This window comes from Gambusia affinis, linkage group LG12 (assembly GCF_019740435.1).
Source record: "Gambusia affinis linkage group LG12, SWU_Gaff_1.0, whole genome shotgun sequence".
Lineage (NCBI taxonomy): Eukaryota > Metazoa > Chordata > Actinopteri > Cyprinodontiformes > Poeciliidae > Gambusia > Gambusia affinis.
This window is the reverse complement of record NC_057879.1, coordinates 21,817,504-21,829,922: the sequence shown is the minus strand read 5'-3', so window position 1 is coordinate 21,829,922 and position 12,419 is coordinate 21,817,504. Positions and strand designations below refer to the sequence as shown.

Genomic DNA, 12,419 nt, shown 5'->3' with positions numbered 1-12,419 from the left:
GGATGGAAAATGTATTGTTGTATGTGAAATAATCTGCCATTGGAGCAAGTACTTTTAAAAAATCAATATTAAGGAATTATTGATTTAAACCAAGTTCTTATATTTTCTTGGAAAGTTACTTTGAAGAGAGATTTGCATAATTTTAAGTCTATGAAAATATTTACATCACAAGCTAGATCAAAAATACTTGGTAAAATTTAGTGTTTTTGTAGTGATTAAATTTGGAATCTTTAAGGATTCATAGATTTCAGAAAAAAAGTTTATTATCAAGCAAGTAGAGCTTTTATTTTAAATGTACTTAATATTTTGCCCCCCCAAAAAATTAGTGGGTTTTGGCCCCCGAGGCAGAAGGTTTGAAGACCGCTGTGATAAGCCATTGAGCGATTAAGCATGTGATGGTTCAATTATACAAATAAAGTAGTCAGATTTGTTGTTGGAAATGGATGTATAAATTATTAAAGACGCAAAACTTAAATGGGGTTTTGCAGGTTTGCCTTATTAAAATAAATGAATTTGGTTTTTCTGGTGTCAATTGGAAAAAATAGAACAAAATGTTGCTTCTGAGCAATAAAATAAGGATTTCAGTGGCTCATTATTTGAAAAAACATGTATTTAGCCAAGTTTAATAAAATAATTCCAAGCAGATTTGAGGATGTAGAGGACAAATTTGTGTCATTCTTGAAATGTAAGTCAAGGGCCACAGGCAATCAGCCTTGGGACATCTCTGGTTTAGTGTTTACAATGTGTTCATATTAGATATAAAATGTCAAATTTTCTATTTTTAACATTCTTTTGAGATAATTTACATGGGATTGTGTAAATAAGATGATAAATTCAGCTTCAGAAAGTAAAACTATTGGACACATTATGTATTAAACTGTAGTAATAACATTTTAACACTTGCATAGTCAATTTAACTACTTCATTCTTAGAAAAAATCCCACTTGATTAATTTAAATTCAATCAGTTAATGTATTTAGTGTCAAGTCATAAAAAATGTTATTTCAAGGCACTTTATAAAACTAAATTTTAAAATAAGCGCTTGTCCTAACAGTTTGAGGTCAATCTGGGATTGATTTACACTGAAACTGAGAAACGCAGCATATGACGTCAGACCGTACTAATCGAGCGCCGGCGTTGATGTCCGCCGCTGTTGTCCCGTTCTGCTGCTGCTAACACGAACTCGAAGCTTCAGAATGTTTTTATCTTCTGCACTTCGATCTGCTGTTTCGCAGGCGGTAAGTTTAGGGTTTTTCGCAAATGGTAACTATCTCAATCAGAAACTGTTTGCTCGGCAGATTGGAGAGAAAGTGCTGTGACTCTTCACAAGGGCATTTAGCCCGGACTGCTATGCTAGGCTAGACTACACTAAGCTATGCTAAGCAACGTTTGATAACAGTGACAGGACCATGTAGCTTAGCATCAAACTACCAGAAATGTACAATTCGATAACTTGACAAATAAGACTGTATGAAGGCATATTTACTCAAAACGTACATCTTTGCAGGTAGAATCGATACGTTAATGATTTGTGGGATTTATTTCGGATTTATAGGTGATCAGGAGAGGTTTTGGTGTTGATTTACGCAACTGTACGTCGATTAAGCAAAGCAAATAAATATGACTGTATATATATTAGAGCCGTGCCATCCGTATTTAAATATTAAATATTGCTTTATGCTACCATGTGAAACGTCGCTCATATAATAATTTAAGTAAATAATGTGTAATTTAAACTGTTACTAGAGGTTGAATGAGTGACTTCTGCTATTCTTGTTTATGTGCTGTGATGGTTAAGGTTCTTGCAGAATAATATTTGGAAATATGCTACATTTTTAGCATATTTTTTACAATCCAACCCTAAGGCTGAAATTTTTTCACACAATCAGCATGTCGTTTTATTCTCTATAGTATTCATGTGCTTAATTCATCATATAGTTTTTTGTACAGAAACAGGACTTGTGTGCAGACTCCATTTTAAAATAAAGTACAAACTAAACATTTGAGCCAAATGTACAAAGACGTTGCTGCAAATAGTGGTTCTGTGTTTGTAGTGCGTTTACTGGTGTTTTATTTTCCAAATTATCACTTTAAAAATGAGACTTGACGGTAAATGGTATCCAGCTGACTAAGCATATATATTTTAAAAGGTTAGGTTATTTTTTTATTATTTTTATTTTACCTGTCCAACTCTGCATTGCAGGCCAGGCAGGTCAGAGGTTTGCATCGATCTGCTGCACGAGCTGGAGCTGGAGGCATCTTTGTGGTGAGTTTTTCAGTTTCAAATCAACATCCACAACATTATCTTAAAAAGGGTCCCAGGTCAGTTCATCCCCTTATTTTTATCATTATATACTCTGTGTTGTCTGGCTAAAATTTCCAAGTTGAAAATACTTAAAACAATATATTTTTAAAGAAAATTCAAAATATGAAAAGTCGTGAATTCTTTTAGTTTTTGTCTGTGCCAAAATAATTTGAACTTGAAATATTTTAAAGAGACAAATTTATTGTAGATTCAAAAACAAAAGTCTCAGATATTTTTCTTTAATAAAAAGAAGGTGTACAGTCTCAATCCGTGTATCATTCCTTCTTTCCATTTACAATTGACAACCAAAAGACAAAAAATTAAAAGTTGATTAGTGTTTTATTTGTTTTTGAATTGAAAATAAACAAACAAGATGTTGTTTTTCACATTTTTAATTTTACTAATTAATTACTTGGTGCAAAGGTTTGTTTTACTTCCAAGGTAAAATAATAAAATAAGCATGAGATACTTTAGCTTTACAGCATTTAAACAAAAGTCAAAGTAAAGCCACTTACCAAATCCTTCACAAAAGTGTTTTTAATGTATAATTTTGAACATGAGCAGCTTAAGTTATCTTTATTACACACAAAGGTACAAACCAGATCTTCTCCTGAATTCAAACTCACTGATGATTCAACAATTATCTAATCTTTGGATCAGTATATTTTATTAAAATGTTCAAAATTCAGTGCATTCTTATAAAGAAAAAGATTTAACACCTGCATTGTTTCTTATTTTAGAAATGAAGTTGAATTTTGTGAACTATTCTCAAGATTACATTTTTTTAGTTCTTCCAAATTCATCAGCCAATAACAGTGTTTCATCACCCCTGCCTCACTCTGCTCCATGTTTCTACTAGATTAATCCCAGGAGTGCTTATTTTTCCGATTGTTCCCTTTTTACCCAGGGAATAACCTTAATTATCTGTGGGGCGCTCAGACAAACATCACATCCAGCAGAAACTCGTATCTTTGCATATTTCTCGTGGTGATAGAGACATTTCAACAACAAAAACCAGCCAAGATTCTTCTTTTTTTAACATTTTTTAAAGTTGCACAAAGGGGCATTTGCTGCTCACAAGGGGGCAGTGTGTGCAGAAGCAGAAATAATTGTCTGTTATTCATCTCCTTCTTTCTGTGGTTGGAAGAAAAGCACCTGTTTCCTCTCTGGACTTTCATGGGGCCCTCCTGGTTAATCTTTTATAAACAAACTATTTAAGCATTAAAGTAACTGTTCTGCATCAGCTTTTCAATGTACTGAATTTAGGTGATTCAGGTGATTTTTTTTTTTTTCCAGAATTGTGTTGTTTTTATATATTTGGTGGAGACTGCATGGACTCTTTATAACCCAGCCTGTGTTCTACATTATTTGTTGTTGCTTCAGCACAGAGACACGCCTGACAACAACGAGGACACTTCGTTTGAGTTCACAGCAGAAAACAAAAAGGTAATAACGGCTTCTGAAGTCTGATCTGCTACCCAGTGGTTTATATGCATGTTTTTGCTGATTTTTATGAAGTATTATTTGTAAAACCTATATCAAAGTATAACTTAAATTTTTATTTTTTGTGTTTGAGTTCTCATAAAATTCTGACTTTATTTTTGTATTATTTCAACTTTAGTGTTGAAGACAAGACTTTATATTATGTAATATTATGATTTTATTTTCATAATTTAAAAAGAAATGTAAGTCTTTATTACATAAAGGCCTGAATTCAGATTCCAAATAAAATCTGTCGAAATGCTTGTGAATCAAGATGGCCGCCCTGGGCGCAGTGACATCACTCTAACCTGCACAACAAGTCCATTGTGAAAAAAAGTGAAGATTTTCCAAAGAAATAAATCTTCAGAAACAAAAAATTGGGTTAACCAATAAAATCAATTTATCGCCCAACTGTACATTCTCACATTTTGTTTCCAATCACTTTTGTTGGTGTAACTTTTATTTTTCTGTAGAGCTACCTGTTAATGAAGAATAGCTTGAATATTTCAAAAATAAAACTTTTTTTGAAAATGAGGTGGATTTATATCTGCTTTCCTAAGAAATATTTAAACACTTTGATTTTCTGATTATAAAGTTGTGTAAGAAAAGCAACAAAACGATGCTATTAAAGATCCTGTGTTTTCTCTTGCAGAGGATTGATGCGATCCTCTCCATGTATCCCGAAGGACACAAGCAAGCCGCCACCATCCCGGTCTTGGATTTGGCCCAAAGGCAACAAGGATGGCTCCCCATCTCCGCCATGAACAAGGCACAGTAATTTCTCTAAAGCCTCTTTCAAACTCGCTGCGCTTTGTAATGCACCGAAATTAGCAGAATCGACACAAATAAACCGACTTTGTCGTCTCTTTAGGCCTCTGAGTAAAGATTCTGATCATCTGATTGAAATAATCATTGATTCAAAGAAAAGAAATGTGCTTGAAATTTCACCAACAGCGAAGCATTTGCTTTGGGGTTTTTTATAGTTTCTAAGCCAAAAAGAAAATCCACTTGATACAATTTGATGTTTGCAGATACTGATTCTGATGAGTTTTTATTGTCAGTGGCAAAATGTCAAGAAAACAACTGGATTTGTAGAGTTTTATGTTCTCATTTCATAAAATCTACTTATTGCTGTGTGATTTCAATAACATATTTGCACTGATAATGTAAAATGTGGAGATTTGACGTCTTGTGAGAAATTTAGTAATTCAATGCAAAAACGGCAAAATTTTTCTGAATTTTATGGTTGTTTTTTTTATAAATCAGAAACAATCCTCTCAAACCTGCATTTCTTATTATATCTCTATTTTAGTGTTTTGTTTCTTTTTAAATTGAATAATTACATTTACAGTCCCTCTAGAATGATGCAGTGTTTTTTTTTATTGTTTTTTTATACCTAAAATTACTGATTTTGTTGCACATTTTTCAAAAAGTTGCAGTCAGTTGTACATTTTGTAAGCCTTATTTGCAAAAAAGTTGAAATTGCTGGACAAAACCTTCCCAAAAAAGACAGAAAAATAACATGATCACAAATATTAACATTTTCAAAATGTTACCTTTTTTTAAAAACTAAAAATGTTAATAAAATGGTGATTCTTTAAGGGGAACACATTACCTACCATAGATATTTCTTCTATTTTTTTTCTCAAAAGGTCATGTAACTTTTGTGGCTCTAAATGATTTTTATTTGTCTGGGTTGAGGGTCAAAATGACTGTTTTGTTTTTCTACCAAAGAATGCCATGTTTTTCTTACTTAAGAATAATTCAGTTTTGTTTATTAGCATCTTTTATGGTATTTCTAATATTGTATGAAAAAAGGCTTAGATAAATATCTATATTTGATTAATCGTTAGAATAATTGATTAATCAATAATTTCCAAATAATCATTAGTTGCAACCCCAGTTATTGGACATCCTACAATGGCTCTCAAAATATTTTAAGCTAAAAATGATAAACTATCAACTGCTTCTAAATAAAGATACTCCACAATGCACAAAATTTATTTTAGAACCTAAAAATAGAAATTAAATAACGGTTCTTTATAAATAACTTTTATTTTGTTCAAAATGTCAAGTTTATGTAGCTGAACTGACAGATTTTTTTGTTGGACCTTTAAAATCCAACAAAAAAACCCCCTAAATTATCTTCTAAAATCATAATAAAATTTATTTCTCTTTTGTTTTACAGTGTTTTAATAGAACGACAAACATTGCTTTCAGTTTTCATTCAAATACTAATTCATGCATAAGTGTCCAGTCGTTAAAACAGCTAAATTTCACCACTTTAAATTATTTCTAAAGCTACTGTTATCATAAAATGCCATTTAAATTTGGTTCATAAACCTGGATTATGCTTTTACTTCAGCTTTTGCTCCATATGAACGTTTGTAATTATTATTATTATTATTATCTTTTTTTTCAGGTGGCTGAGGTGCTGGGCGTCGCTCCGATGCGAGTGTATGAAGTGGCGACGTTTTATACCATGTTTCTGCGTAAACCTGTGGGAAAATACTTCATTCAGATCTGCACAACAACCCCCTGCATGCTCTGCAACTCCGACAGCATCCTGGAGGCCATCCAGAACAAGCTGGGTAAGAGAGGGATTTTACATTTTGAGATTGGGAAATGAACCAATAAAGACATGAAAACGCAGGTGACTGTAGAAGTTTTTAATCACTTATAAATTGAATAAACAGTGAGTACAAACATGTAAATATACAGGTTTAAACTGTATTAAAGGTGACCTATTATACTACAGGTTAGGATAGGTCTGTGGGCAATACAAAACATGTTCATTATATATTTTTTGCACAAAATTATTCTTAGATAAGAATTTTAGTAGGGCTAGTTCTGCCTATTTTGAGCTGCTCTGGGCGTCTTGTCACTTTAAATTCTAATAATCTGTTGCTGGCCACGTCCCCCGACTCAACATTTACACTCGCACATGAAAATGGCTGCAAACAGATGCACAATTATCCAACCGTTCTTCTTTGAAAAGCATTAGTAGAGTTTCCTGCACAACCAACAAGTCTGCAGCAAGTGGTTTCTGGATGGTAAGTCGACAACAAAAGACTTGTCTTTTTCAGCAGCCATTGTACTGTGATAAAACCAGTTCATCAAACGTGCTGGAGCTTTGTGTTAGTTGCTAGGTAACGGCACAATGCCTGTAGAATGTGACACCTAATTCAGCTTCATCTGGTAAATTATTTACACGCACACTTTTTTAATTATATAACTGTACGTTACATAAATTACTTTATTGTTTATTTATCAATCTGGGACCTGACTCCAAATTTTGTACTACAAACATGCAAAGGTGGTATGGCAATAAAAAAAAATCCTTGAATCCTTAATTAGATGGTTTTTGAAATGGCATGTTTTTCAGACACCAAAAAGCATCAATTTATTTAAAAACGGCTCTTTTTTTAAGGGCTGCTTTTAGAAGAAGCAGAGACCCAAATGGGAGTATAAAAATGTTAAAAAAGTGAATTTTTCATAATAGTTCCACAGTATCAACAATCAATATGGAGATACAGACATTAAGAAGGCAACACTAACATTCTTTTTACTTGCAGGCAAGGAGAATTAAATACTTTACTGTCAAATGTTGCTGCATCAGTTCATGTTTCTCTCCTTATGTTCTCCACAGGTATCAAGGTTGGAGAAACCACTCCAGACAAGATGTTCACTCTGATAGAGGTGGAATGCCTGGGCGCCTGTGTGAACGCCCCAATGGTCCAGATAAATGACAACTATTATGTGAGTTCTCGACTGCTCAGCGCAGATGGTGCTCTTAACAAAATTAACGAAATTAGTTTAAAATCTGGAGTAAGTTAGTAAGGAACGCCTGCAGAGACTGCAGCTATCAGCACTGCCAGTCGACATCAGTGTGCTACAGTCTACTCGTACCATGCTTTCTAAATAATTCAGCTGTTATTTACCAGTAGGAAAAGGAGCTGCAAACTTAAAATTAACTACAGAGTATGAGGCAAAAGAAGTAAAAAATCTCAGAAATTAATAGTGATCTTTTTTATTACGCGAGTTTTAGTCTACATTGGATGTAAACAAACAATTAACTTTCCTTGGACATAATATTAGATCAACCAATTTTGCCTCAACCCAAAATGTTTATACATCATTGAGGATGGCATATAAACACGCTGAATTGTACAGTTCGCTTTCACAGTGTATTGACAACTGAACACCAAAACCGGTTCCTCTCCTCACCTGTGATGGCGCTGCACCAATAACCACTGAAGGAAACAACATAAAAACCTCTGAAGAAGACATTAGCGCAACTTCCTTCTTCATGAAGTGTAAACAAAAACTGAATAGTGTCAGATTTTAGTGATTGCAGGATTTCTGTTTTGTGTGGGTAAAAAAAATCACGAGCCATTTCTCCCACAAGCTCTAGATTCACATGCTTATTTTGGTTGTATTTACCCATAATGCCTTGCTCTTTAGTGCATTTCCTTCTTTAAGAGTGGTCTCTGGTTCGCTTGGTGTTCACCAGAATTCACTACAACTACAGACCTAGGTTTGTAGGTGGACCAGAGTTTCCCAGATTAACCAAATTTTCTAGACAAATGAACTGGAATTTAATTAAAGCGGACTAAACATGGCTGGTGTGAATGCACTCTTAAAGTCTATTAGAGCTGTACAATATACGACAAAAACATCCAATTCGCAGAGAATGACTCTCAAATACACAAAAGGAGGTTAATTGCCAACAAAATGGCAGCATAACCTGGATAGAATATCGCAATATACACTACAAGGTATGGCTGGACAATAAATCAATAACATATATTGATCAATATGAGTAGATAATACATCTGATAAAGATTATTCAGAATCAAACTGAATTCTGGGAGATGTAGGCAGAGGAAAGACTTTAGCTTCTCCCAGCCAGCTAAGCAACTGAGTAGAATCAACTAACTCACTCGCTCCTTGGTTGCATAGCAACTCACTCACTCTTTGGTTACCTAGCAACAACATGCCCAATAACTGACACAGCAGCAGTTTCAGAGTTTGTCACTGTGCCTCATATCTGCTAAAAAATAATTAAATAACAACAGCAGAATGAAAACTGGATAAAACAGGAAAGGTCATGCCATCAGTTTGATAATATTTAAAATATTTAAACAAAAAATACTAATCAGTAATTATTGATATTGAATTATATGAAAGACTTTTCCTGTAAAATATGAGTGTTTAGAAAAGCGCTACACAAATTAAATGTATTATAATAATGATTATGATCATGATTGTTATATTGTGATACGTTTTTCAGCCATATCGTCCAGCACTACTTCTGTCAGAAAACAAAAAAATCAAAATGTTGATCCTTTCCTATATTACAAGAAAAAAAAAAGCATCTTCCATATCTCAAATTCAAAAATACTTTATAAATCCCAATAATTAATATTCACAATAATATAAACAATCATTAATTATTGTTAACTATTTTAAATTATATGATTTATTACCGTTATTAACATATTAATAATATTTTGTGGTTTTGAGCATGTCATTTGAAAATGGCACCTACTGCTTCTGGCCTTCAACTAACTGTATTTTTAAATATATTTAAAACTGAAACCAGTCATAGTCCAAACTCTGAATCCCCATCACTAAACGGTTTATTTGTCCCTCAGGAGGACCTCACACCAAAGGATATGGAGCAAATTATCGACGAACTGAAGGCCGGACGAGTCCCACCACCTGGACCAAGGTACGCGCAACCAACATCAGATTGATAATAACGTCTGCTTTTCCAACTTTTTACGCCTTCCTGTTTTGTTTTTGTCGTTTTGTAGGAGTGGCCGTTTCTCTTGTGAACCGGCAGGCGGATTGACCTCCCTGACAGAACCGCCTCCAGGACCGGGATTCGGTGTCAGAGCAGACCTGTAGATATTAATAATGGTACTCTGAGAGAAAGTTGCTGTCATGTTTAATTCAAAGCATATTGTGTAAATAAAATGTTCATATACCTGTTTAGGTCCAAGCTTGGTTCTTACATTTACTCAGTATGTCTTAATGATAAACTACTACTTATTTATAGACATTTTTACACCTAATTACTATAGGAAGCCATATTATTCCATTTTTTTTTACATAGTTGTACAAAATTAGTGCATAATTTATTAAAAATACATCGTATCAGGTAAACTTGCTCAAGGGGAACTATATAGAAGAATGGCATCAAATAAATCTGGTTAATATTGACTATCTTCTTCTAAACTGGAGGTTTTTAGTTTAATTATTGGATATTCTGTTTTTAAACCATTTTTAGTTTGACTAAAGATATATATATATATATATATATATATATATATTTTAATGCCTAGTCTGTTAATCTTTAGTTACCTGTATACCAAAAATCACCTGATTTTATAGGTGAGCACATTATTTTCTTGCCAGAGCAAATTTTGTTTTACTAAAAAGACTTGCAGTTACGTTTATCTTAAATTTCTAAATACTTTGAAAAAGAAAAAGAAGCAGGAGAGTTTTTAATTTTTTCTTAAAGTGAAAATATTCCAAATTAATGTCACCTTCTGAGTGAATAGATATTTATTAAGGGACATTTTTAACCACTGAAAAGAGATTGTGCCTCAGTTTTATTTTTTAATTAAGCCACTTATTTTTATGTAGCATATTTTCATAGGTTTTTTATGTAATTTGAGGAATGTTAAATATCCAAGAATTTTACCCTGAAAATAAGGCTGTAGTTGTATTTTCTTACCTCAATATGACCTGTAACTCTGTTTAATTGAATTATTTTACCTTCAAGTCTGTTACTTTAATGCCGATTCATGCTTAAGTAAACAAAACATGAGCCACACTTATCCTTGAATTCAGACGTTCGTCTGAATCCAGATTTTATTCTGGAAAAAAAAGCCTGAAAATGGCCGACCTGATTTAGAGCCGACAGGAATAATGTCACAGGTAAAAGTTTTTAGTTTTTTTATTTGATAGCACGGACGCATTGATGTATATTTCCTCTGCCAGTGCAGATTTGTGATTTTCTTTTAAAGGTTTGACTATTCCAATTTATTTTTAGGAAAAAATGTGGCACAGGTTTTTTTTTTTTGCTTTGATTAAATTGGAAATGAAGTACATTTTTAGTCCTTTTTTTAATACCAAAAATGGTGGGAGTATTTGTGTTGTACACATTTAATAAGTGGGAATCTGTTCTTTGTATATTTTACTGTGACAGCTCTGTGTTTTTTTGACACAGAGCTGTACGTGATGATTCATTTATCTACAACTGAAAAACACCTGGTGGAGACAGAAACTAATCACAAAGTAGCTCAGAGGAAACGAGTGGGAAGACTGGACCTTCAGGGTAGCTGTTATTTTTAAACACACTTTCATGTCTTAACCTTTTAACTGTAAATCATATTGGCATTTTGCTTTATTTCAAACATTAATTATTTGTGGCTTACAAAAACCTAAATGCAGCTGTTAGCCCTTAAAATACATTTATTCCCCAGTAATATCCTTATAAATACCTTATGATTTAATTTTGTGTTTGTATGTATGTTTTTTTTAACTTAAAAAAAGGCAAACAGGTTGAGTTTTATAGCTGCTTTTTAATCAACTTTATTTTCAATATTGGCATCTGTACATTAAGCAAAAATATGACATAATAAAGCATAATGACTTATGAAAATGAGAAAAATTTGAATGTTAAAGCATAAGAACAGAGGGGTACATTGTTTTAAATAAAACATTTATAGGCAATAAAATTAAGTTTTAAAGCGTTCAGTTTTTCTCCACTTACATTTATAAATTTAAAGATTTTTAAATCTAATAAGAAAATGTAAAAGTAGAAAACCTTTATTTTGTAATGTTATTTTACAGTTCACAATTAGTTGAATTGTGTTCAATTTCAGTCCAAGAATATTTTACATAAATAACCAGAAAATATGTGAAATTTTATGTTGCATTTTTACAAAAAGGTAATTCTTTTCAAAGTCATTTCTACTACAACAAAAAATGTTTTGTTAATATATTTAATTAATTCTGAAGTCAATTTCCTTTATCTTGTTGGTGCTTCCTTACTGATCCAGATCAATGACCAGTTAATATTAAGTTATTGTTCCAGTAAAATTAACGACAATGAATCATGTATCTATTTTTTTAAAAACCCAAAATAGCACAATTAATCCATCTGTTTTTGGTGCCTGTATATTTCGTCCATTTTAGTTTAGTAGCAACCAAATAAAACCAAATGGAATTACATCAAAAACTAATTTATTCTCCCACAAATACTCCTGTATGTGCATTTATATAGATATTGTCCTCAAAAATACAGTTAATGTCAGCAGCATTCACTAGTTGGTTCATAAATATTTTGAATGCATTTTTCCTAAAATGTATTAAATATCGTTTGGTATTAAACACCACAATCTATGTTTAATCTAATTCAGCTTGAATATTATGTTTTAATCCCCCCTCTATTTAAATAATGAGATGTATTTTTCCAGACGGCGTCATAAAATGTAGAATAAGTTTTGTGTGTTTTTTTCAGGAATAATTTATTTTGTATATTTTCTGTTGCTGCTTGGTCTCCATCCCGTCCCGGTGGCGTTTTCGTGTCTAGTCTGCGCCCCTCCCCCCACTTTAT

The 12,419-nt window shown here is 32.6% G+C and overlaps 1 protein-coding gene across 1 annotated transcript; it reads left to right on the top strand.

Moving 5' to 3' along the window:
- The first annotated feature begins 1,091 nt into the window (after window positions 1-1,091).
- Window positions 1,092-9,781, top strand: ndufv2 (NADH:ubiquinone oxidoreductase core subunit V2). Its single transcript, XM_044133652.1, has 8 exons — window positions 1,092-1,238; window positions 2,204-2,266; window positions 3,689-3,751; window positions 4,440-4,556; window positions 6,210-6,378; window positions 7,437-7,546; window positions 9,445-9,521; window positions 9,607-9,781. The coding sequence occupies exons 1-8, from the start codon at window positions 1,197-1,199 to the stop codon at window positions 9,698-9,700; spliced, it is 735 nt and encodes a 244-aa protein (XP_043989587.1). The 5' UTR covers window positions 1,092-1,196; the 3' UTR covers window positions 9,701-9,781.
- Window positions 9,782-12,419: the final 2,638 nt, after the last annotated feature.

Excerpts from the sequence above, each read along its gene's own strand:
- ndufv2 (XM_044133652.1), top strand. The coding sequence starts at position 1,197 with ATGTTTTTATCTTCTGCACTTCGATCTGCTGTTTCGCAGGCG. Across the intron at positions 1,239-2,203 it reads GATCTGCTGTTTCGCAGGCG|GCCAGGCAGGTCAGAGGTTT; the intron begins GTAAGTTTAGGG and ends TCTGCATTGCAG. Across the intron at positions 7,547-9,444 it reads AGATAAATGACAACTATTAT|GAGGACCTCACACCAAAGGA; the intron begins GTGAGTTCTCGA and ends TTTGTCCCTCAG.